General features: G+C 51.7%; 1 protein-coding gene across 1 annotated transcript in view; it reads right to left on the bottom strand.

Moving 5' to 3' along the window:
• The window catches only part of MYO7B (myosin VIIB), an 80058-nt gene that overhangs the window by 52101 nt on the left and 5562 nt on the right, over positions 1-22395 (bottom strand). The window contains exons 2-11 of the mRNA XM_065880910.1: positions 22104-22217; positions 20926-21078; positions 18843-19027; positions 12881-13002; positions 11727-11869; positions 9486-9599; positions 7280-7433; positions 4772-4848; positions 3570-3689; positions 3127-3269 (exon numbers count right to left, since the gene is read on the bottom strand). Of these exons, the coding sequence (XP_065736982.1) occupies positions 3127-3269; positions 3570-3689; positions 4772-4848; positions 7280-7433; positions 9486-9599; positions 11727-11869; positions 12881-13002; positions 18843-19027; positions 20926-21078; positions 22104-22217 (1325 nt within the window). The remainder of the gene's footprint in view (positions 1-3126; positions 3270-3569; positions 3690-4771; positions 4849-7279; positions 7434-9485; positions 9600-11726; positions 11870-12880; positions 13003-18842; positions 19028-20925; positions 21079-22103; positions 22218-22395) is intronic.

Genomic DNA, 22395 nt, shown 5'->3' on the forward strand with positions numbered 1-22395 from the left:
GACACAGTAGAAAGCCTGCCCGTCTCTGCCAGGGAGTGGCTGAGGGGCACCCTGGACTTCTCACAGTGCTGGGAAGGCACCTGGCCCCTGCTTACCTCTGAGTCTTCTTCACACGTGTGAGCCCCTCCCCTCCTTCCTCTGACCTGCTTGGTCTGCTCACCCTCTGGGTCTCACTTAGGCATTTCTTTTTCAGGATGGGTTGCCCATTTATGCAAAGCCGCATGGTACCCGGGACTCGTTGTTCAAGGTCTGTTAACCCAACAGAGTTAACACACTGCCTGCAGAGTGTGGACTAAGAATGCTGCCTGTCATATCAGTAAACAAAGGGTGTCACAGCTACGAGCCCTGAGGGAACTCAGGATGGAGACAAGGAATGACCACCATCTAGCAGTCATCAGACTGCAGCCACCCGCAACAACGATGCACCCTGGGGAGACTCAGGATGGGAAAGCGCAGGATCCTGGCCCCAGAGAGCTGAGGTGCGTATCAAAGGAATGATTTCAACGAGCCCAGACTCTTGCATCTTCCCATACATAGAAAAGCACTAAATGCCTTAACTTGGGATGTCTGATTTTCTTTAATTAACAATAATCTTTTGATGTTTCAACTACCTGCCTTTTGTTGCAAAACTTTTATATGCCTTGGGACCCCCCTCACCTCCTCGGAGCAGTTTTCTCAGAGTTATCTGAGATGCTGTCTCCTGGGCTTCAAGTCCTAAGAATGTCCACTGAATAAAACATGACTCTCCACTTTGAGGCTGTGCACTTTTTTTCACTCGACAAGAGCGCTCGGTGAACCCCGGTCGGGCCAGTGACTGGGTGCTGCGAGTGACATGGCCCTGCTCCTCCATGTGGCCCCCGGACTGCAGCCCTGTCGCAAACCCTGCTCGTGGCCCAGATCCCCTACAACCAACTACTCATCCACCTCCACAGGGTCCAAAAGTGTGCTTGCTCCGCTCAACGGCCCCTCTCAGGGCCAGAAACCAATGATCAGAATCACTTTTTAGTTTACTTAGAGTTTGCATCGCGCTGGGCTGAGTTCTGCCAGCCCTACCCCAGCCCACCTGCCTGCAGAGAGCTGGTCCTGGGAGGCTGTCACCCCCATGTGCTTGCACTCGGAATGGTTTGTATCTTGACAATCCTGGCCAAGTTGATAGGGAAACCACTGACCAAAACTGCCCTCCCTGGCCAGGCCCGATAGTAACCACTTGCATGAGTTATCTTAAACAGGAGGTCCTGGTAAGGAATGTGGAACTAACAAGCTACCACCAACCGGAAGAATTCGGGAACGGTCAAAAGACAGAGGAGACACCAGTCCATATGTCCTACCGACCTCCCAGAATCCTTCTCGCTGGAATCCATCTTGGCTGAGTGATGTGTGCGCCACCAGGAAGGACTCTGAGATAGAGTGATTGGCCAGAGACAACCCGGAAACTAACCCCATCACCATAAAACCTGAGACTGCAAGCCATGTGGCAGAGCAGTTCTCCTGGGTTCCCTTAGCCTCCTGCTCTCCACCCGGGCACCTCTTCCCAATAAAGTCTCTTTCTTTGTCAGCACATGTGTCTCCTTGGACAATTCATTTCCAAGTGTTAGACAAGGGCCCACTCTTGGGCCCTGGAAGCGGTCCCCCTTCCTGCAACAAAGGGACCTTCTCAGACCTCAGCTGGAGGTAGGGCCTCAGGCAGGGGCATGCCAAGGTCAGGACAGCCCCTTGGCTCCTCTAATAGTGCCCAGAGGCCTCCACTTGGAACTGAAACCAAGCAGGACCCTGAGGGACCCTCCTGGGTACAAAAGCCCCTCTGCGTCCCCGTTTCTTGTTTGTAGAGAAAGGCTTTAGTCTCCTAGGCCATCCCTGAGTTCCAAAGAGCAGACTCAAGCAGTTACTAATTAGGGAAGTGAGGAAATGCAGTCAAGAAACAATAATGCAACGATAAAACAGAGTCCTAGTTCTTCCTCAGGGGGTACACATAACAATCTGATGCATCTCTTTGAGTTCTTCTACAGAAACTAAGACCCCTGCCCAGGTGGAGGATGGTGACTACACGCTGACCACAAGTATGTAGACCCCAGACTGGTTGGAACCAGAAGGTTGATGATTAAGCTACCTGAAACTTCACCCCATTACCTCACCACCAACCAATCAGAAGAAAGTCCACAAGCTGACCACGTACCCTGTGATCCTCACCCCTAAAGTTGTCTTTAAAAAACTTTCCCTGAAAGTCATCACGGAGTTTGTGCATGAGCTGCCCGTTCTCCTTGCCTGGCCCTGCAATAAACGCTGTGCTTTCCTTCACTACAGCCCAGTGTCAGTAGATTGGCTTTGCTGCTCACTGGGTGAGCAGACCTGAATTCAGTTCGGTAATAGGACCAACTCTAGGCTCCATCCAGCCCATCCCTTTAAATGAACCAGGCTCACCTGGGTAAGCTAGGTCACGCACGTAGGACGCTTCCTGCTTGCTTGTTCCCAGTCCTCATTTCCTCATCCTCCAGCCCCCGGATAATGCCCCAGAGCAACACCTGTCCTCATCTGGCCCCACTGCCTGGCTCCCCTCACCACCCCTCTCTACCCCCACCCCCAGCCTTCATCACAGTCTCAGCTGGGAATTACTTCTCTGAACTGCCTCCTGCCTCCAGACCTTCAGCCTCCAGACTGGGACACTGGATCAGAAGTGTCCTGCCTCACCTTACCCCTGCCAAACTGAAGAGTCGGTGATGGGCCACAAACCCCATTACCTAGTATGATATCCCACCTAGATGCAGTTGCATCCGTGTTATTGATTTCCATTTTCACCCTAACCACGTGTGATGATTCACTCTAGTTCATGAGGAGAGTGGATGGCTCAAGAGGGGTGATGAATGCTGAGGTGCTTTTAGCCTGACTCTCAGGGATGCTTTTAGTTATGTGGCTTTTTCTAGACATGCTGTGGATGCCAGGGGATGCGCACGGACCACCTCACTGAGGAAAGCCATAGTCTTGCTGAGGGACTCACCCTGGTGCCTGTGAGCGGAGGTGAGAGGTCCTGCTCCTAGCCCAGAGGGGGAGGAATGGCTACCCTGCAGCTGGCTCGGAGAAGAGCTAAGCTTATCTTCCATTTTCCAAAAGCAGGTGCACTGATCTCCATACCTATTTTTCTGGAAATTTTCAAAACCAAATATGTCCAGGAGGCCGATGGTCCTTCGCACGTGTTTGGGGTCCTGGGCAGGTGGGGTGAAAATCGCGGCGTTGATTTTCTTGAGAATCCACAGGAAGAGGTGCCCATAGATGCCCTGTGGAGACATGGGGTAGAGCCCGCAGGCTATGATGTACAAGAGGAAGGCTGCCCCTTTCCAGTTCACCTGGAAAGGCTGCAGGCACACTGGATCTCATGGACCTACTCAAGGAGATCATCCCTACTTTAAGGTAAGAAACCACCCTGGAGAGACTAGGCAGCCCACGGTCACCAGGCAGGTGACCGGCAGAGTTGGGACTTGCCCAGCTATCTCTGCCTTTTCCTGCTGTCCACCCACAAGGCAAGGAGCCACACTCAACAGATTGACATGCGGGCCCCTTTTCCCGCAGCTCTGCACCTTGACGAAGGCATCCCTCCGGTCTGCAGCCTGGGCGATGTTCAGGGGCCTGGTGACAAACTCCCCACGGATGGTGATGGAGTGTTTGATCAGACAGTCTCGGAGTGCCTGGTCCTTCACCTGGAAGGCGGGTGGGGGCTGGCATCACAGCTGACTGAGCAGGGCCTGGCGCCAACACCTTGTCTCATGACCAAATACCCTATGCCCAAAGCCTGAGGGTAGGAGATGCCTGTGACTAGGGCCAGAGTCGGGATGCTGGGCAGGGCCCGGTCCAGGGTCAGTCTGAGCACTGGGGTATCAGTGTTGGGGAAGGGTGCACAAACTGGGTGGGCCCCAAGCATGCTGGCTGCTTGGTTGACCAGTCCTGTGCTGGTCTCCTGAGGCTGGGTCCACCATTGGGTGGACCCTGGGAAACAGTGGGAAGGAAGGGCTCTGAGGCCTGGCCATTGACATCTGGATACGCCCCCGCTGACGTCACTGCTGCCTGGAGGCTGAAGACCCAAGGGAGCAAGACGAGTCTGGATGGAGTCCCTCCCACCATGCGGGGAAGACTGAACCAGCAAAAATGGAAGGTTTCTGAGAACCCTGAACCACATGAAGAACATTAGCAGCAAAACACGCCCACCTAATGTGATTGCTTCCCCCACCCCTTCTGATTCTATTAATTTTCCACTGGACCTGCCAGCGGGGTGTGATGTGGAGGACATTACAATGCCCCATCGCTCATCCTCCAAGTCAACGCTCTATTTGGTCTCCTTAATAACCTGTAGGGTGAATGGTCTGAGCACATTCCACCGGCCCAGAATAGCACAACTCATGGAGAAGCCCCGGGGACCAGGACACGGGGCAGGGACCTTTTGATGTAAGGACATCAGATTGTGTGAGTGGGGAGAGCCTGGGGTCTGGGTGGGGTGGAAAGTTGAGTAAAGGCCACAGAAGAGCAGGAGGGTCAGGGAAAAGGGAAGAAACACACGTTCAAGTCAAACTGATCATTTCCGGGACTTGATTAATGGTTAGCTCCATGGCCCCACCCTGATTCCCACCCCCAGGGCCTGCAACGCTCCACCAGGGAGCTCAGGGGGTGAGCGGAGAGCCTGGGAGAGGGGTAGGAGGAAGGAACTAGAGCCTGGGAAGGGCTGTCAGCCCAGACCCCCGGGGCTCCTCACTAAAATGGAAGCTGGCGGACATAACAGCCCAGTCACCTCCAGTAACTTCATCACGGTGGGAAAGGCGGGCGTCTCCATCACATCAGAGGAGTCCAGGTTCTCGAAGACCGTAGCTGCAGAGAGAAGCAATGACCCTGAGAGGCAAATTGGCCTGAAGTGATGGGACAGAGGCCTCAGGAAGGCAGTCCCAGATCCACGCTTAGAGACAACCGTCCCCAGGAGGGAAGCACTGCCTCTCCCAGTACCCCCTCTGAGAGCCGAGGCCTCCCTGGGGGCCTATCAACTCCTTAGCTGTAACTACTGTTAACAGGGTATGTCCCCCTCTGCTGAGATCGGGACCCTGATGCAAAGGGGAGTTTGAAGTTATTGGAGGGAGAAGGTGCTGGTGGGGCATGTGGGGTCTACTGAGGGAGAAAACCAGCCATCAGTCCCCTTCCATCCACTCTGCTGTCCATAGAAACCTAGGCGTGTTCATTCGCTTGGTCAAACAAGCACGGAGCTGAGAGGAGGAGTGGTTGGAAGCCGGGGCCAGCTCTGTTGCAAGTCTCCTGACCCACCTCCTAGTTCAAGTCCCCCCCCTTTGGGTCCCTCCACCTTAGGGCTGCTGAGCTGGGGGGAGGAAGGAATGCTGTTTCTGTATTTTTTTTCCTTTTTAAACTTTAAAAAATTGTAAAATAAAGCATACAGATTTTAAAAAATGCATAAAATCCAAGGGCATGTTATAACGGATAATTATTAAGTCAACATTGTGTAACGACCACTGAAGCCAAAACCCAGAGCCTCGCTAACACACGGAGCCTCCTACATCCTTTCCTGCTCAGACCAGTTCCTGCACAAGAGGCAGTATTTTCCTGACCTCCATGGAAACCAGCTCCCTATTTTCTCTTTATCTTTTTACTACCTACATATGAATCCCTAAACAGCGTTTAATTTTACCTGTTTACCTGTGTGTCATCTAACTACCTGCATTCCTTTGTAGCATTTAATTTTACCTGTTTTTAAATTTTGTGTAAGTGTGATCTATAATTGTCTGTATTCTTTCACTTGGCTTCATTTCTTCAATATCACATTTGATTCTCTTCCATGACCTGAAGCCCCCTTCTTGTCAGCACCCACGTCTGGTTCATTACATGGTCACCTAGCTACAACTTGCCTGGAGTAGATTTCCTCATATCCTCTGAGACAGTGGTTCAAGTTCATGTTTTCTATATGAATACCCAATCGCTCTAGAACAGTTTATTGAAAAGTCCATCTTTTCCTCACTGCTCTATGAATTGGTGTCTTTCATTAGATCTAAAGCCAGCCATAATCTCTTCAAATGTTGTGTATGCCCCATCCTTCTCTTTTCCTTTAGAACTCGAATCAAATGTATACTACATCTTCTCACTGTATCTTTTAGGTCTCCTACTCTCTCTTTTATATTTTCCATCTTTTTATCTCTCCACGCTGTACACACAGTTTCTTCTGACATTTCCTCCTTTTTCACATTATAAAACTGGCCGTTAGGGACTTCCCTGGTGGTGAATCCACCTGCCAATGCAGGGGACACAGGTTCGAGCCCTGGCCTGGGAAGATCCCACATGCTGTGGAGCAACTAAGCCTGTGCGACACAGCTACTGAGCCCACGTGCCACAACTACTGAAGCCTGCGTGCCTAGAGCCTGTGCTCTGCAACAAGAGAAGCCACCGCAGTGAGAAGCCCGCGCACCACAATGAAGACCCAATGCAGCCAAAAATAAATAAATAAATAATTTTAAAATATATATTAAAAAAAACCTGGCCGTTAAACTCATCCATTGAGTTCATTTTGGTTTTTTTGGTTTGTTTTTTTTTTTTACTTTAGAATTTCTATGTGGTTCCTTTTAAAATCTGTAATGTCACTTTTTTATAGTTTCCAGTTCCCTGTCTAAATTTTCAAGCTTGGTTTTTTCTTTTCTTGAACAAAGCAAGCATAGCTGCTTCGTGGTCTGTGCTCAGTAATTCCAATCTCTGAAATCTATGTGGCTCTGTTTCTATTGTCTATCGTGTCTGCTGATTCTTGCTCACGGTATCTCATTTCCTTGTTCTTGTTTATTTTTGGAGGCACGCTGGATGTTGTGTTTAAAACGGTTTAAAGGAATAATCTGTGATCTAGGTTGATGCTATTTTCTCCCACAGAGGATTGTCAGCAACTCTGTCACTCAGGCGCTTGGAGGCACTAACAAGCCAGGACACCTTAATCCGTAGACCAACTGGATGCCTACAAACTGGTTTGTAAGTTCACGCACGGCTTTGCTTACTCTGGTTCACCCTTTGGGTTCCCAGCCCAAAGTGGGGGGTGATTGATCAGAGTCTTCACCTTTGGAGGGCCCTAAGCTTTGGCATCTTCCCCCTAACCCCACAAGGCCTCCAAAATCATAGCTAAAATTTTCAATGTACTTTTCCAAGATGCCGTGACTTGGGTGGGTCCTTTGCGTGAGGACCCGCAGGGATTTTTTTCCTCCTCTGTCCCAGTCTCCCCATTCTTCCTCCCCAGGGGGTGTACTCTGGGTGGAAACAGCATTACCCATGAACTCCACATTCCCCAGGTGGAGAATGGCGGCCAGCAGCTTGCTGAGGTCCCAGTTCTCGGAGTCGGAGAACATGAGGATCTTCATGGCTGAGCGGACCTGGGCATAGTCCTTGGCGTCATTGAGTCCTTCACAGGAGGTACAGTTCCCCTGCAAGATCGGGCCTATCAGGTTTCTGAGGCCACCCCACACCCTACCTCCTCCACTGTAGGGCCAGCAAGGCAGGGATGCATCAGGGATTCAGCCAAAGGGCCCTGGTAAGTGATACTGCACTGGCTCTGGGTGGATCCCAAGGGGCCACCTGGAGGCCCAAGCTCAAAAAATACACAGAAGGGCTTCCCTGGTGGCGCGGTGGTTAAGAATCCACCTGCCAACGCAGGGGTACATGGGTTCGTGCCCTGGTCGGGGAAGACCCCACATGCCGCAGAGCAGCTAAGCCCGTGTGCCACAACTACTGAGCTTGCGTGCCATAACTACTGAAGCCCGCGCGCCTAGAGCCCGTGCTCTGCAACAAGAGAAGCCACCACAATGAGAAGCCCGCGCACTGCAATGAAGAGTAGCCCCTGCTCGCCACAACTAGAGAAAGCCCGCACACAGCAACAAAGACCCAAATCAGCCAAAAATAAATAAATACATAAACATTTTTAAAAAAGAAAAAGAAAATACACAGAGGCGGAACGGTGGTGACACAGACGCAGCGTGCTATGGTAGCTTGACAGTTGTGTGGCCACGGCCAAGTCATCAGGCTTCTCTGAGCCTCTATTTGTCAGCCATCCATGGTAACGCCTGCCTCACCCTCTGGTGGTGGTGGGGGGGGGGCGGGAACATCACGGGTTCATTCCTTTAACAAACACTTTCCAAGGCTCACTGTGTGCCAGCCTCTGGGCTATTTGTTGGGAATTCAGAAATGGAGAGACCAGGCCCTGCCCTGGGTGCTGTTGCATCCAGGAGGAGAGGCACAAAGAGAATGGCGGGGTCATAGGCTGTTACAGGCGCTGAGACCAAAGGGGGCTGGGGCGGCCTCCTGGGAGCTGGGGAAAGGCTTCCTGGAGGAGGCATCTGAGTGGTCCCTCAGGCTGAGCTTCACAGCAGCACAGGGGAGAAACGGCCAGAACTGGGCAGTGAGGTGGGAGGCACGGGTGGAAACTGCAAGGAGCCTGGCGTCGCCGTTGAGGGGGAGAGGTTGGTGGATGGTGGGATCTGGAGGGACTTGGAAACCTTGCCAAGGAGACACAAGGAGCCCCTGAAGAGCTGTAATGAGAGACGTGGTCTGTCAGACTTGCTCTGTGGGAGGTCTCGGGCTGGATGATAGATTGGGGTCAAGTCTGGAGAGAGGGGGGACCCAGGAGGAAGTTAGCACCATGGTCTAGGCAAGAGATGATGGAGGTCTCCAGGCAGAGACCCAGGAGAGAGGGCTTAGGCAGGACACAAGGTCGAGACGTGGGTTTCATTCATTCCCTCAGCAGCAAGGTGAGCCTGATGGCTGCTTGTGCTACACTGTTTGTGCATGGGGACGCAGCGAGCAAGGCCCCTGCTCTCCTGGAGCTCAAGTTCTAGCGGCACCTACGAGGACGGTGAGTGGAATGAAACAAGGGTTTCAGAGCCTTCTGTCCATAGGCACCAAAGAAAGTTGAGGCTTGTGGGGCGGGACCATGGGTTCAGTAGGAAACAAGGAGGCACACGGACAAGGGTAAGCCTCTGATGGCCGTAAAGGGGATGCCAAACACAGGAAGGCTGGAGTGGAGAATGGAAAAGGGGAGTCCTCAGTCCCTGCCCGGGGGCCCGACCACAGTTTGGGCTTTTATGAGGCTGTAAACCAAGCGTTGAGCCGGCCCTTCTTCTGTCTTCCTCATTGTTATTGAGAGGCGGGGTGGGGAGAGGAAGGGAAGGGAGAGGTGGGGAGGGAGAGGAGAGGCAGGGAGAGGAGGGAAGGGGCAGGAAGGGGAGGGGGGAGGGGAAGGGAGAGGCACGGAGGGGAGAGGCGGGGAGGGGAGAGGAGGGGCAGGAAGGGGAGGGGGGAGGGGAAGGGAGAGGCGGGGAGGGGAGAGGAGGGGGAGGGGGGGAAGGGAAGGGAGAGGAGGGGCAGGGAGAGGAGGAAAGGGGTAGGAAGGGGAGGGGGCAAGGGGAAGGGAGAGGAGGGGCGGGGCGGGGGCAGGGTGGGAAGGGGAGGGGGGAGGAGGGAAGGCGCAGCGCGGGCCTCACCATGGTCAGGTAGTGGTACTCGGAGGGCGCGCCCAGGCACAGCAGGTCCTTCTCCTCTGCGCTCATGCCCATGAGCATGCAGTAGAAGATGTGGTAGTTCCGCTCCTCTGGGGCCTAGTGGGGAGGGAGTTCCGGGGAGCTTGTAAGCATCTCGCCTGAGGCTGCGGGGCCTCAGGACTGTCTCCTGCCCCCACCCGTGTCCCAGCTTCCTTCTTCCTCAGCGGGTAGCGCTCCGGCATTGACCTGAGGGATGGCCATGCCTGGTCGCTGTCCTCCTCCAAGGCCAGCTCATCCTGACTGTTCTGCGCGGAAAGGCCACCTTAACCTTGGAACTCGTCACTCCCCGGGGCTTCCCTGCATCCTGACCGCTCCTTGCAGCCCGGAGTCACAGGTGAGGCAGTGAGTCCAGATTCAGACCCGGGCCCTCTGACTCAGAACCCCGGACTCTTTACAGTCTACGGTGAAGCCTTCCTATTCACCTTGTGACCTCCAGGACCTGGCATCCACAGGTTTACCTAGCTGGGCCTCTGCATTTTTAAACATTATTATTATTATTATTTTTTTTTTTTTGCGGTACGCGGGCCTCACTGCTGTGGCCTCTCCCGTTGCGGAGCACAGGCTCCGGACGCGCAGGCTCAGCGGCCATGGCTCACAGGCCCAGCCGCTCCGCGCCATGTGGGATCTTCCCGGACCGGGGCACGAACCCGTGTCCCCTGCGTCGGCAGGTGGACTCTCAACCACTGTGCCACCAGGGAAGCCCTAAACATTATTTTTAAACTTTATTTCACATCCCCGTTGTGAAATTCAAACAATTCCAAGTATAGAGTGTTAAAGGGTGAGTTACTTTCTGCCCCAACTTGCCACTCCTCAAATGACCCCCTCAGAACAGTCTGATGGTCTGTGTTCCTTTGTAGACATCACTAATGTATTTACTTAGAGTATATCTATAAAAAGTTTATTTTTTAGGCAAGAACATACTTATTGTTCTACAGCTTCCTCTTTTTTTCATCTAAACGGGTCTCTTAGCCGTCTGTCTACACTGACACAGACACACCTCCTCAGCCTTTTAACTGACCCAGCGTTCCACAGTATAGATATGCCAAAATTTTTTAATCTTATCATGGACAGGACTTGTCTCTGATCTGCTTTAGAAGTCTCCTGTCCATTCCGGGGTACCTCTTCGAGGAACAAATTCTCTGAATTCACCAACCACCGTGCGAAGAATTACAAGCTTCTGGAAAGGGCAGACTTTGGAGTTGGAGAGACTACCTTCTACTAGTTCTGTGACCCTTGGTAAGTTACTTAACGTTCCTGGACTCAGTTTCTTCATCTCTACAATGGGGAGAAAGAGACCTGTCTCTCCTGGTTGTTGTGAAGGTCTAATGAGATAATGCAGGGGAAACACCTGGCACCAGGTGGGGGTCACTAAAGGTGAGCTTCCTTCTTCAGCTTGCCCAGGTGTCTGTCTGTCCTAACACACAGCGCCAGTCCCTTTGGTGGCATATCCCCAATCTGAAACATCGTGTGTGTGTGGTACATGTGCACTCATGCACACACGTGTTAGGGGTTATGCCATCATATGAGAGAGCACCTTACCCCCAACAAAGCCGTGGTAACTCAGCCGATGTGGCTGCCACACTTTGGGCTCCTTGTTACCCAGGACTGTCTACTTGGTTTGTGGGGCGCAGTGCGAAATGAAAGCATGGGGCTTCTTGCTAAAGAGTTATTAAGAGTTTCAAGATGGCAACGACAGAGCATCAAACCGAGACCGGGCCCCTGCGAGTACAAGGCCCCGCGTTGACGACACAGACCACATGCCACCTCATTTCCTGCAGGTGGTCTTTTGAACAGTGTCATCTAGGTCCTCCTGCCAGGGGCCCCAGCACACCTGATGATACATCCACCCCCAGATGGGGACTGGCCTGGCCTCAGAATTAATTATAGTAGAGGTGAAGAGAGGCCGACTATACAGATGGAAAATTCAAAAGAGAAAATCCTTGAATAAAGCGTTTCCTTGAATATTGGGGAAGGACCATCATTATCCAATTCTAAGGGTCCTTGGCCCATCTCGGACCAGGGTTCAATGACAGCAAGCTAAGGCCTATGGGAGTCTGGGGTGGAGGAAAGGAGGGGTGAGAGTGATGGAAGGGACCCCTCTTGGAAGCCTCCCCAATCCCCTGACTCCCATCCTGGGGTGGGAGGAGGTTCCCCCAGGACCAGTGCAGCGGGTGGAGGCCTTACCTGCCGGCAGACCCGGGATTTCTCCAGGAGAAATTGCTCGATGCACGCCGCCTCAATCACCCCACTGGAGTTGAAGTAGATGTCAATGTACTTCCCAAAGCGGCTTGAGTTGTCGTTTCGGATCGTCTTGGCATTTCCGAAGGCTGAGGGCCGACGGATGATGCCCATGACGGGAGCAGAGAAGAGAAAATTTACTTTTACCGGGGTCCTCTGGGAAGGCTTCTCAGAGGAGGTGGCCAAGCCCAGACTCGAAGGATGGGTAGGATTACACTGGACAGTGGTGGCAGCCAGGGGTTTGCTAAGAGGAAGGCAAAGTGCAGCTAAAGGTTCGGAGGTCAGAAAGCATGGGGTGTGCTTCCAGGGAGGGAAATTCGGCTGGACCATGGGATACAGGAGGAAAGCAGTGGAAGATGGATGGAACCGTTAGCAGGTGGAGCCAAGTAGTGCAGAGCCTTGAATGCCAAGCTAAGAAGTTTGCCATTAGTCCCACAGGTGACGGGGGAAGGAGGAAAGCTCCTGAGGGAGTGTGGAGGCGGATTTACATTTTAGAAAGATTGCTCAGGCTGTAGGGTGGAGGCTGGGTTAGAGAGGGCAAGCTCGCAGAGAGAGTGGCAAGAGCTGGCACGGGTCAGAGCGCAGACAAGGAGCTTAGACCAGATGGCGTTTGGGCTGTAGCACGATCCGAAGTGCATGCCATAGAGCTGTTTCTGCAAGGTTTTATCATGTGACTGCATTAAGAGAGATCCTTTGCACACACATCCTCACCTGCACACATAATTGAAAAGAGTAGAGGATCTGTCTTATCAGTAGAATGCATTTGGGATCCTTCCCTGTATCAATAATCCGTTCCCAGCATTTCGCAAATTGATTTCATCTTAGAGCCCTTTGTTTTTTATTTGTTAGTTTTTGGCCGCATTGCGCGACATGTGGGATCTTAGTTCCCTGACCAGGGATCGAACCCGCATCCCCTGCAGTACGAGCGCAGAGTCCTAACCACCGGACCGCCAGGGAAGTCCCTTGGAGCCCTTTTTAAATCCTGAGAAGTCACTAAAAGAGGATGGCTTATCCTGCCCTTCCCCACAGGCACCCCCTGGCAGGAAGGTGCCAGCCCACAGGTCCTGGAAAGGAGGCTGGTCCCGTGGGTGACTGCATACCTTCCAGGATGGGGTTGGCCTCCAGGATCTGCTGTTCAATCCACGAACGCTGGCTGTTGATGGTGGCCAGGAACTGCAGGATGAGCTTGGTGGTCTCTGTTTTCCCTGCTCCAGACTCGCCACTGCAAAGAGGGCATGCAGGAACGTCAGTCAGTAGAACAACTAGTTTTCAACACCTGTCAGCTCTCCTGCAGACCCATCACATGCCCGCTTTCTGGGCCGGTCTGAACAAGGATGCTCTCTCCCTGTGCAGGAATCCCACTGCGTTCTCCCTGACGTCCCCTGCCTACTTTGTGTTAGTTTATTAGTGTGTTCATCTTTCCTGCTCGACTATGCAGGTATGGTTGTATGTGGTTCATTCCAGGGTCACTGACACAGTGTTCAGTAACTCCATGAATGAATAAGACCAGGTGATGCAATGCCCTGATAATAATGTTCTCTCTGGGAGCGGTGAGGTCATGCTGGCCAGAGGGGGAACTGCACGAGCCTTTTGGGAAAGCAGTCTGGCCTAGGTATCAAAATGCTTCAGAATTATTCTGCCATTAGTCTAAGGAAAGACTCCTAAAATCAGAAGAAGCCTTCTCCACAAAGCTTCCTGCTCATTGAAGTGTTATTTATTTATTTATCATTGAAATTACGTGGGAAGCAACAAAAATGGGGGAAATTAGTTACAGTCCATCCAGTCAGAGAACGTTGTACAGCCACTTAATCCAGGTCTGCACAGAGCCTGCGGTCACACGAGCAATGCTTACTAATTAAGTGAAGCGGTAAATGTAGGCAGTATTCAGTCAAATTTTAACCAAGTGGGTAGAGGAAGCTTTTTCTTCCAAAAATGTCTAGCAATATTTTTGCTGAGAATATTTTTCTGAAATTTTCTAACATTTTCATAGTGAATATATATTAATTTCATAATGGTAAAATATGAAAACCAGTTTTTTTCATATTTTAGGGCAGTGCAGTGGCCAAGATGGTGCTAGAGAAGGACCTTGAGGACCCTGAGCTTGCCTCCTGCCATAAGCCCCCCCAAATTACAACTATTTATTTGTTTAAAAGATTTATTCATTCTTTATTTATTTATTTATTTTATTTTTGGCTGTGTCGGGTCTTAGCTACAGCACACAGGATCTTCACTGAGGCATGCGGGATCTTTCTTTGTGGCTCACGGGCTTCTCTCTAGTTGTGGTGGGCAGATTTTCTCTCTCTAGTTGTGGTGCTTGAGCTCCAGGGCACGTGGGCTCTGTAGTTTGTGGCACACAGGCTCTCTAGTTGTGGCGCGTGAGCTCAGTAGTTGTGGTGTGCGGGCTTAGTTGCTCCGCGGCATGTGGGATCTTAGTTCCCTGACCAGGGACCGAACCCACATCCCCTGCATTGTAAGGTGGATTCTTTACCACTGGACCACCAGGGAAGTCCCCCAAAATTACAACTATTTACAGAGAAATTATTGATGACAAAGACTGGACGACTAGAGGAAAAGAAATTCTTTAACTACATACGTAAAAAAGGGATCACAGCACAGGGAACTGGACTCAATATTCTGTGATAACCTACATGAGAAAAGAATCTGAAAAAGAATGTATATATGTGTATGTATAACTAAGTCACTTTGCTGTACACCTGAAACTAACACAACATTGTAAATCAACTCTACTCTACTAAAATTAAAAAGACAAAAACCCCCAAACAACAACAACAACAAAACAAAACAAACAAAAATATTTGCTTAATTGTCTTGGGACTAAATGTTAAATGGCATTATGTTTAAAGAATAAAATACATTTAGTTCACAGTTCAATTATATCAACGCAAAAACAAAAAAAACAAACCAACAACAACAAAGAAGGAACCACAATGAGATGGTAGGAGGGGCAGAGATGCAGTATAGTCAAGACCCATACCCCCGGGTAGGTGACCCGCGAGTGGACGAATAAGTACAATTATAGAGGTTCTCCCCAAGGAGAGAGGGGTCTGAGCCCCGCACTGGGCTCCTGAACCAGGAAGACAAACCCTCACAATGTTTGCCTTTGAAGGCCCATGGGACCTACTTTAAGAAGAGCCAGAGAGCTGTGGGGGATAGAGACTCCACTCCTAAAGGGCGCACACAAAACCTCACACGGCTTGCCTGGGGCAGAAGCAGTGATTTGAAAGGAGGCTGGGTCAGACCTGCTGATCTTGGAGAGTCTCCTGAAGGCAAGGGGCAACTGCAGTTCCCCCTGGGGACACGGACACTGGTGGCAGCCATTTGGGGAGCTCGTTGAGCAAGTGGACACTGGGGCTGGGGGGTGCCATTGTGGAATCCTCCCTCTAGCTCTTTAGTGCCAAGACGTCAATAGTCTGTTGCTGCCAGTGCTGGCACATCTCAGGCCAAGCAACTGCTAGGTGGGGACACAGCCCCACCCACCAGCAGGAGGCTGCCTTAAGACCCCCCAGACAGCTGCCCTAGGACCTGGCTCTGTCCACCAGAGGACCTGGAACCCAGCCTCACCCACCAGTGAGCCGGCACTAGCCTCAGGAACCCCTGGGACCAGCCCACACCCACCAACAGGCCAACACCAACCTTGGAAATCCCCGGGCCCTGCCTACCAGCAGGTTGACACCAACTCTGAGACACCTTGGGAACCCAGTTCTGTCCACAGTGAGCCAGCAATAGCCCCAGGACACCCTGAGATCCAGCCCCCCTCACCAACAGACCGAAGCCAGGTTTGGGACACCCCAGACCCTGCAGCTAGCCATGGCGGGAACTGGCCCCACCCATCAGCTAGATACACTAGAAGGAACAGCAGTAGATCAGATGATACAGAGACATGGATCAGGAAGCTGGAAGACAGAGTAGTGGAAATCACTGATGCTCAACAGGAAAAAGAATGAAAAGAAATGAGGGCAGTTTAATCTGGGACAACATCAAGCATATTAAGGTTCACATTACAAGGGTCCCAGAAGGGGAAGAGAGAAAGGGGCAGAAAACATATTTGAAGGCATAAGAGCTGAAAATTTCCCTAATCTGGGAAAAGAAACACACATCCAGGTCCAAGAAGCACTGAGAGACCCAAGCAGGATCAACCAGTGAGGGCCACATCAAGACACATTGTCATTAAAATGATAACAGAATGAGAAGATACTAAAAGCAGCGAGGGCAAAGCAACAAGTAACATACAAGGGAACTCCCATAGGCTATCAGCCGACTTTCCAGCAGAAACTCTTCAGGCCAGAGCAGGTGGTACAATATATTTGAAGTGAGGAAAGGGAAAACATACAACCAAGAAGAGTCTACCCAGCAAGGCTCTCATTCAGATCTGATGGAGAGATCAAAAGCTTTACAGACAAGCAAAAGCTAAAGGAATTCTGCACCACCAAACCAGCTTTACAAGAAATGTTAAAGGGAGTTCTCTAAGCAAAAAAAAAAGGCCACTACTAGAAACATGAAAATTATGACAGGAAAAAAGCTCATAGGTAAAGGTAAATATACAGTAAAGATAGTAAGTCAACCACATACAAAGCTAGTAGGAGGGTTAAAAGACAAAAGGAGTTAAATCCACAATAAGTAGTCAAGGGATATACAAAACAAAAGGATATAAAATATGATGTGGAAAATAGTAACTGGGCGGGGGGAGTAAAAATGCAGTGTTACTAAAATACATTTTAGCTTATGATTATAAGCTAAATACATTTTAGCTTATAATCATGTATATATATGTATGTATAGATGTATGATTATGTATTATATATCATGTATACGTATGATTATATACATGATTATATGTATGATATATGACAGACATATCTACATAGCAATATATAAACCTCACAGAAACCACAGACCAAAAATCTATAATAGATACACACAGAGAAGAATAAAGGAATCCAAACATAACGCTAAAGATTGTCCTCAAATCACAAGGGAAGAGAACAAAAGAAGAAGAAAGGAACAAAAAGAACTACAAAACAACCCAAAGACAATTAGCAAAATGACAATAAGGACATACCTATTAACAATTACTTTAAACGTAAAGGGACTAAATGATATATATATACAATGGAATATTACTCAGCCATAAAAAAGAATGAAATCTTGCCATTTGCTACAACATGAATGGACCTAGAGGGTATTATGCTAAGTGAAATAAGTCAGACAGAGAAAGACAAATACTGTTTGACTTCCGGTGGAATCTGAAAAACACAACAAATGAACAAACAGAACAAAACATCAACAAAGTTGTAGATACAGAGGACAAGCAGATGATTGCCTGAGGGTCAGGGGTGGGGGAGGAAAGACATAGGTGAGAGAGATTAAGAGGTACAAACTTCCAGTCACAAAATAAATGAGTCACGGGTATGCAATGAAACTCCTGACCAGTTTTGTTTCCCTTCCTGTACTGTTTTGAAGCAAACCTCAGACAAATACGGTTTCCTCTGAAAATATTAATTTTTTAAAAAAGTTTTGATCCAAATATCCCTGATCACTATGCCAGGGGAGCCAGTCAGGAGAACACCCCTGCACGTAGAGATGACTCCGAAGGAAGAGGGCTCAGGTGCCTCTCTCGCGCCCCGGGGAGGCAGTTTGACTCACGCAAACAGCCACCCGGGTGCTCTGTGCTTCTCTACAGGCACTGCCGTCCTGGCGGTGAGGCTTCCTGGCAAGACACCGCTCTGTCTTCTTTTCCCAGAGCCCTGGGTTGAAATTCCCTGTTTAACAGCTGTGTGTCTCTAGGAAAGAATGTCACCCGGTGGGAGGTTTCCCCAGCAGTGAAACGGGAATAGGAGTATCTACTACAGAGTTGCTGACAACATGAAACATGATAACCTAAGCTGTAGGACCTCGTTCCAGTCTCTGTTCCAAGGTCCCCTCCTCAGAGAGGCCAGCCCGATCTGCCCTTTAACCTAAAGCAGCGGCCCCATCGCTCTTTCTCCTCTTTCCCTGCAGTGTTTTCCTTCAAAGTTCTTATTACCCGCTGAAACAATTTGCTTGTTTGTTGCCTGTCTCCTCTTCTAGAATGTAAGGTCCACAAGGCAGGGATTTTAGTCCCTTTCCTTTGCTGCTGTCTCCTCATGTTAGGACAGGACAGGAGACAGAATTGGAGCACAAAACCTCGAATGAATGAGTGAATGAATGGGTGAACGGACGGATGAGTGGACGAATGCACAAATGAATGAGTGACTGAATGAATGGGTGACTCTACTAGAGAACTAAGCAAGGTGTCCTGGAGCCAAATTCCCTCTCCCCGCTTTCTTTCCCACTCTGCCTCCCTTCCATGGGTACCGGGAGGGCAGAAGGCAGAGAAGCCAGGCCAGGCCCGAGTCTCTGAAGCAGCAGCATCACCTGGACTGGAGAGGGACACATCCCTTCTGGGCCCAAGTACCTGAGATCTGTCCTCCCTGAGACTTGCCCTGAGGTTTTAAGATTTTTTGATGTGAACCATTTTTAAAGTCCTTATCGAACTTTCTACAATATTGCTTCTGTGTAATGTTTCGGTGTTTTGGCCCTGAGGCATGTGGGATCTTAGCTTCCAAACCAGGGATCGAACCCATGCCCCCTGCATTGGAAGGCGAAGTCCTAACCACTGGACTGCCAGGGAAGTCTCCCTGAGGTGGTTTTTGAGGGGCCTCACCTGTTGGATCCTTGCACCCCAAGTGCCTATCTTGGGTCCCATTTGTAAACCAACCCATCCGCACCCTTCCTTCCTCGTCTCAGGAAATATTCACAGAAGGCTGGGGCGGTCCAGGCCCTGATGATACAGTGGAAGAGCAGATTCTGACGGAAGGCAGCCTCAGAAGGACTTTTCAGGGTGGAGGGGCCACGGGGGCCAGATGCAGGGGAGCTCGTGGCCATGAAGGGGGGGTGTTTGCAGTTGAACGGGAGCCCCTAAGTCACACACTACTCTGGAGAGGTTTTGGGAGAGGAGATGCGCCCTCCTTTATGAGATGCTCAGAGGCAGTGTCTGGCCCACCTGCCCGCCCAGGACCTCACCTGATAATGCAGCACTGGTCCATCTTGTGCTGCTTCATGTTGAAGTAGCAGTTGTTCGCGATGGCAAAGATGTGCGGTGGCAGCTCGCCCACGTGGCGCTTGTAGTACAGCTGCACCTGCTCCACGGTGTAGAGGGGCAGCACCTGGTACGGGTTCACGGCCACAAGGATGGAGCCTGTGTACGTCTGGGGAAGGGAGAAGGTGGTTAGTGACCCCTACTCTGAGGATCAGCGCTGCCTGGCCCTGATCTTGGCCTTGGATGCCACCCCCCGAGGGCCACCAGGGCTGGCTGACTGTGGCGGGGAGGCGGGGTCTGATTCTGGACCGAGAGACGAGACCCTCAGCAGCTCAGATCCTTCACCAGGAAAGAGAGCTCCCAGGCAGGGGTGAATTCGCAGGGACGTTAAATGAGGTGGTCGTGCTTCATGTTTGGCGCTCTGTCCGGTATTCAGAAGAGGCTTGATAAAAATGGACTGAATGGGGCTTCCCTGGTGGCACAGTGGTTGAGAGTCCACCTGCCGATGCAGGGGACACGGGTTCGTGCCCCGGTCCGGGAGGATCCCACATGCCGCGGAGCGGCTGGGCCCGTGAGCCATGGCCGCTGAGCCTGCGCGTCCGGAGCCTGTGCTCCGCAACGGGAGAGGCCACAACAGTGAGAGGCCTGCGTACCGCAAAAAAAAAGCAGTGGTTAAGAATCTGCCTGCCAATGCAGGGGACACGGGTTCGATCCCTGGTCTGGGAAGATCCCACATGCCACGGAGCAAGTAAGCCCGTGTACCACAACTACTGAGCCCAGCGTGCTGCAACTCCTGAAGCCTGTGCGCCTAGAGCCCGTGCTCTGCAACAAGAGAAGCCACCGCAATGAGAAGCCTGTGCACCGCAATGAAGAGTAGCCCCGGCTCGCTGCAGGTAGAGAAAGCCCACGTGCAGCAACGAAGACCCAGCACAGCCAAAAAAAAAAAAAATGGAGTGAATGTATGAAGCAAGTCTTCACCTGCCTTTCACAGGGGCCTCCGTGAGGCTGGGCCACCACAGTAGCCCTCATGGACCCCTCCTGGACCCTCCCACTCATCTGGAGCCTCCACTGGGCCTGCCTGCCCCTCTGGGTTGGGACGGGGATGGCCATCTCAACAGTCATGTTTTCATGACTTGTCATGAAGTCGTGTCTACGTTTTCGTTTTAGGAAGGGAGAGGATAATCTCTCTGGCTCAGGGCTATGACAACCACCAGATAAAAGAATGCAAGCATAAGCTCTTTGGAAAAGATAAGCTGCAGTTCAACTTGGATAATTGTTGTTTTAGGTCCCAGCAGCTGAGGCTCACTCATCCAAAGTGGACTCAGAGTACCCCATCCCCATCTCCTTCCCGAGGGTCTCCTCCTTCTCCTCTCCCAGCCCAGCCCTCTATTCGGGGGCCCCTGCTCACTCTCCCACTCCTCTGAGCATCCCAGCATCAGGGCTGGTCAGAGGTCAATGAGCCACCTCCCTCTGAGAAGCCCAGGCAGGTGGTGACTTCCCCGGGTCACACCCACTCACGGCAGGGCTGGTGTCAGTGTTGGAATACCACCTCCCCTGGGAGGTCTGCATTAGAACAGGGATGAGACCCTCCCATCCACCGCTAGGCTTTGGGAGAAGAACCCGCAGTTACCTACGCGGCCCTCCTGGTCATCACGCAACTTACTTCATAGGAGGGCAGAGGTCTTCTGCCTGGTGACCCTGTCTCTGCCACATACCTAGGAAGGAACCAGGCAGAAGACCACGCCCCACGCCTTCAGTCCACTCGGCCGTCAGAGCAGGCCTTCTGCTCAGCCACAGAGGAGCGAAGAGGCAGCAGTAATTGAGTGCCTCCTATGTGCCGGGTACTGAGCTGGCATGCTGCATGTCAGCCTTCTGTACACTCGAAGGCTTTATCCCCCTGCTTCTTTCAGACTGGGGAGCAGAGATCGATGAGCATCCTCATACTGTGAGGGCGTGGGGAGTAGGGACTGAGCCAGGTGTGCCCGGGGCATAGTTTGCTTCCCCAGCCAAGTCAGCACGTGTGACCCCAGCGCACCAGGGGGCCCCATGTGGCCAGGAGGGACTCACGTAGATCTTGTCCTGCCGGTAGCGGATCAGGAGGTTGTGCACCATGCCCGCCTCGTTCAGGTCCCCCAGGAGGATCATGTCATCCACGCCCTGAGCAGAGTTGGGGTGCATGGGGCTGAGGGTGCCAAGGTCCTCTGCTCGGATCCAGTGTTCCTGGAACAAAGGGCACAGGCTTTCCTGAGCGGGGGTTGTCCTGGGCCAACCTGTCCCCCTTGTCCTCAATGGATCAGACGATCTAGTGGCCGGCACCTGGCCAGCTTTGGTCTGTGGTGAAGGTCAAGGGGTCGGCTCAGTCCGAGGCTGGAGTCAGCACACGTCTAGGGCCGAGGGTCAGTGTGCACTGAGGGTCAGTGATTGGGATCAGGGGCCGTTTGCAGCTGGGGAGCCTCACAGATGGTTGGAATAAAAGTGTGCAAGTAAAAGTGTTCTTTAAATGGCATGACATCATTTTGCAAATAGAAGGTATTATTGTTAACATTTGACTGGCTTCCAATCTGTGGGGCTCACAGGTCACAGTCTAGAATTTTCTCCTTGGAGGCCAAGTCTCCACATGCTTTACTTTGAAGCACCTCAGCAAAGAGGGTTGCCCAAGGAGGACTTAAATGACCAGCTGGACCCCTCACTCTGCATGCCCTTCTCCACTGTCGCTCCCCTGCTGCTCCGCAGCCCCCCAGGTGACAGAGCTCGCTTCCCAGCAGGTCACCCTGAGCTTCCTACTCTCTCTTCTGGGCTGTTTTGCTCAGCGTGAGCTGGGCTTCCTCCATCTTCTCACATTCCAGGGCCTCCCCTCCAGGCATCCTTCTCACCTTTCCCTCCCTCCTCCTGTCCTTCCTGCTCAGCTTCCTTTACTTTGCAAACAATCTTCCTGCCCTCCCCCTCTCTCTGTCACAGCCCGTTTCCCACTTCACGCTTTCCTGCTCCCCTAATTGTCCTAATTTTCCATCTGCCAACACACTCCCTGCTTTTCACTATAGAAGCAGTTCCCAAGGCAGACACATAACGTTCACCACGACGGGACTTCCCTGTAGTCTGTCCTGCCACATGGGTCCCTGACTTGGGCTCTCAAATCCCTGGTGCTGGGGGCAGCACCAGAGAAGGGAGGGGGCTCGGGGCCCAGGAGGGGTGGGGGGATGGGGCTGAAAAGGCTGAGCCCCTCAGGAGAGCGAGGCCATACTGACTTTGTATTCATCATCTTCAACCAAGATCTTGCCAGGCTTTGTCTCTTTGATGATGCCCCCGATGGGCACGCTGGTCTTGTCAGCAGAGGTGAAGTTCAGCCACACGTGGTCACCCTGGAGAGCAGAGAGGAGTCGGTTGTCAGATGCTTGATCCACCTTCCCCTTCCTGCTCAAGACTTACCTCCCCCGGGGGTGTCCCTTCCAACCAAGAGATCCCACAGTGGCTGAGGCATGCTCTCTCCCCCTTCCCCTCCTCCTCCTTTTTCTTTTTCTTCTTCCCTCTCTCCTACCC

Source organism: Phocoena phocoena, chromosome 7, assembly GCF_963924675.1.
Source record: "Phocoena phocoena chromosome 7, mPhoPho1.1, whole genome shotgun sequence".
NCBI lineage: Eukaryota > Metazoa > Chordata > Mammalia > Artiodactyla > Phocoenidae > Phocoena > Phocoena phocoena.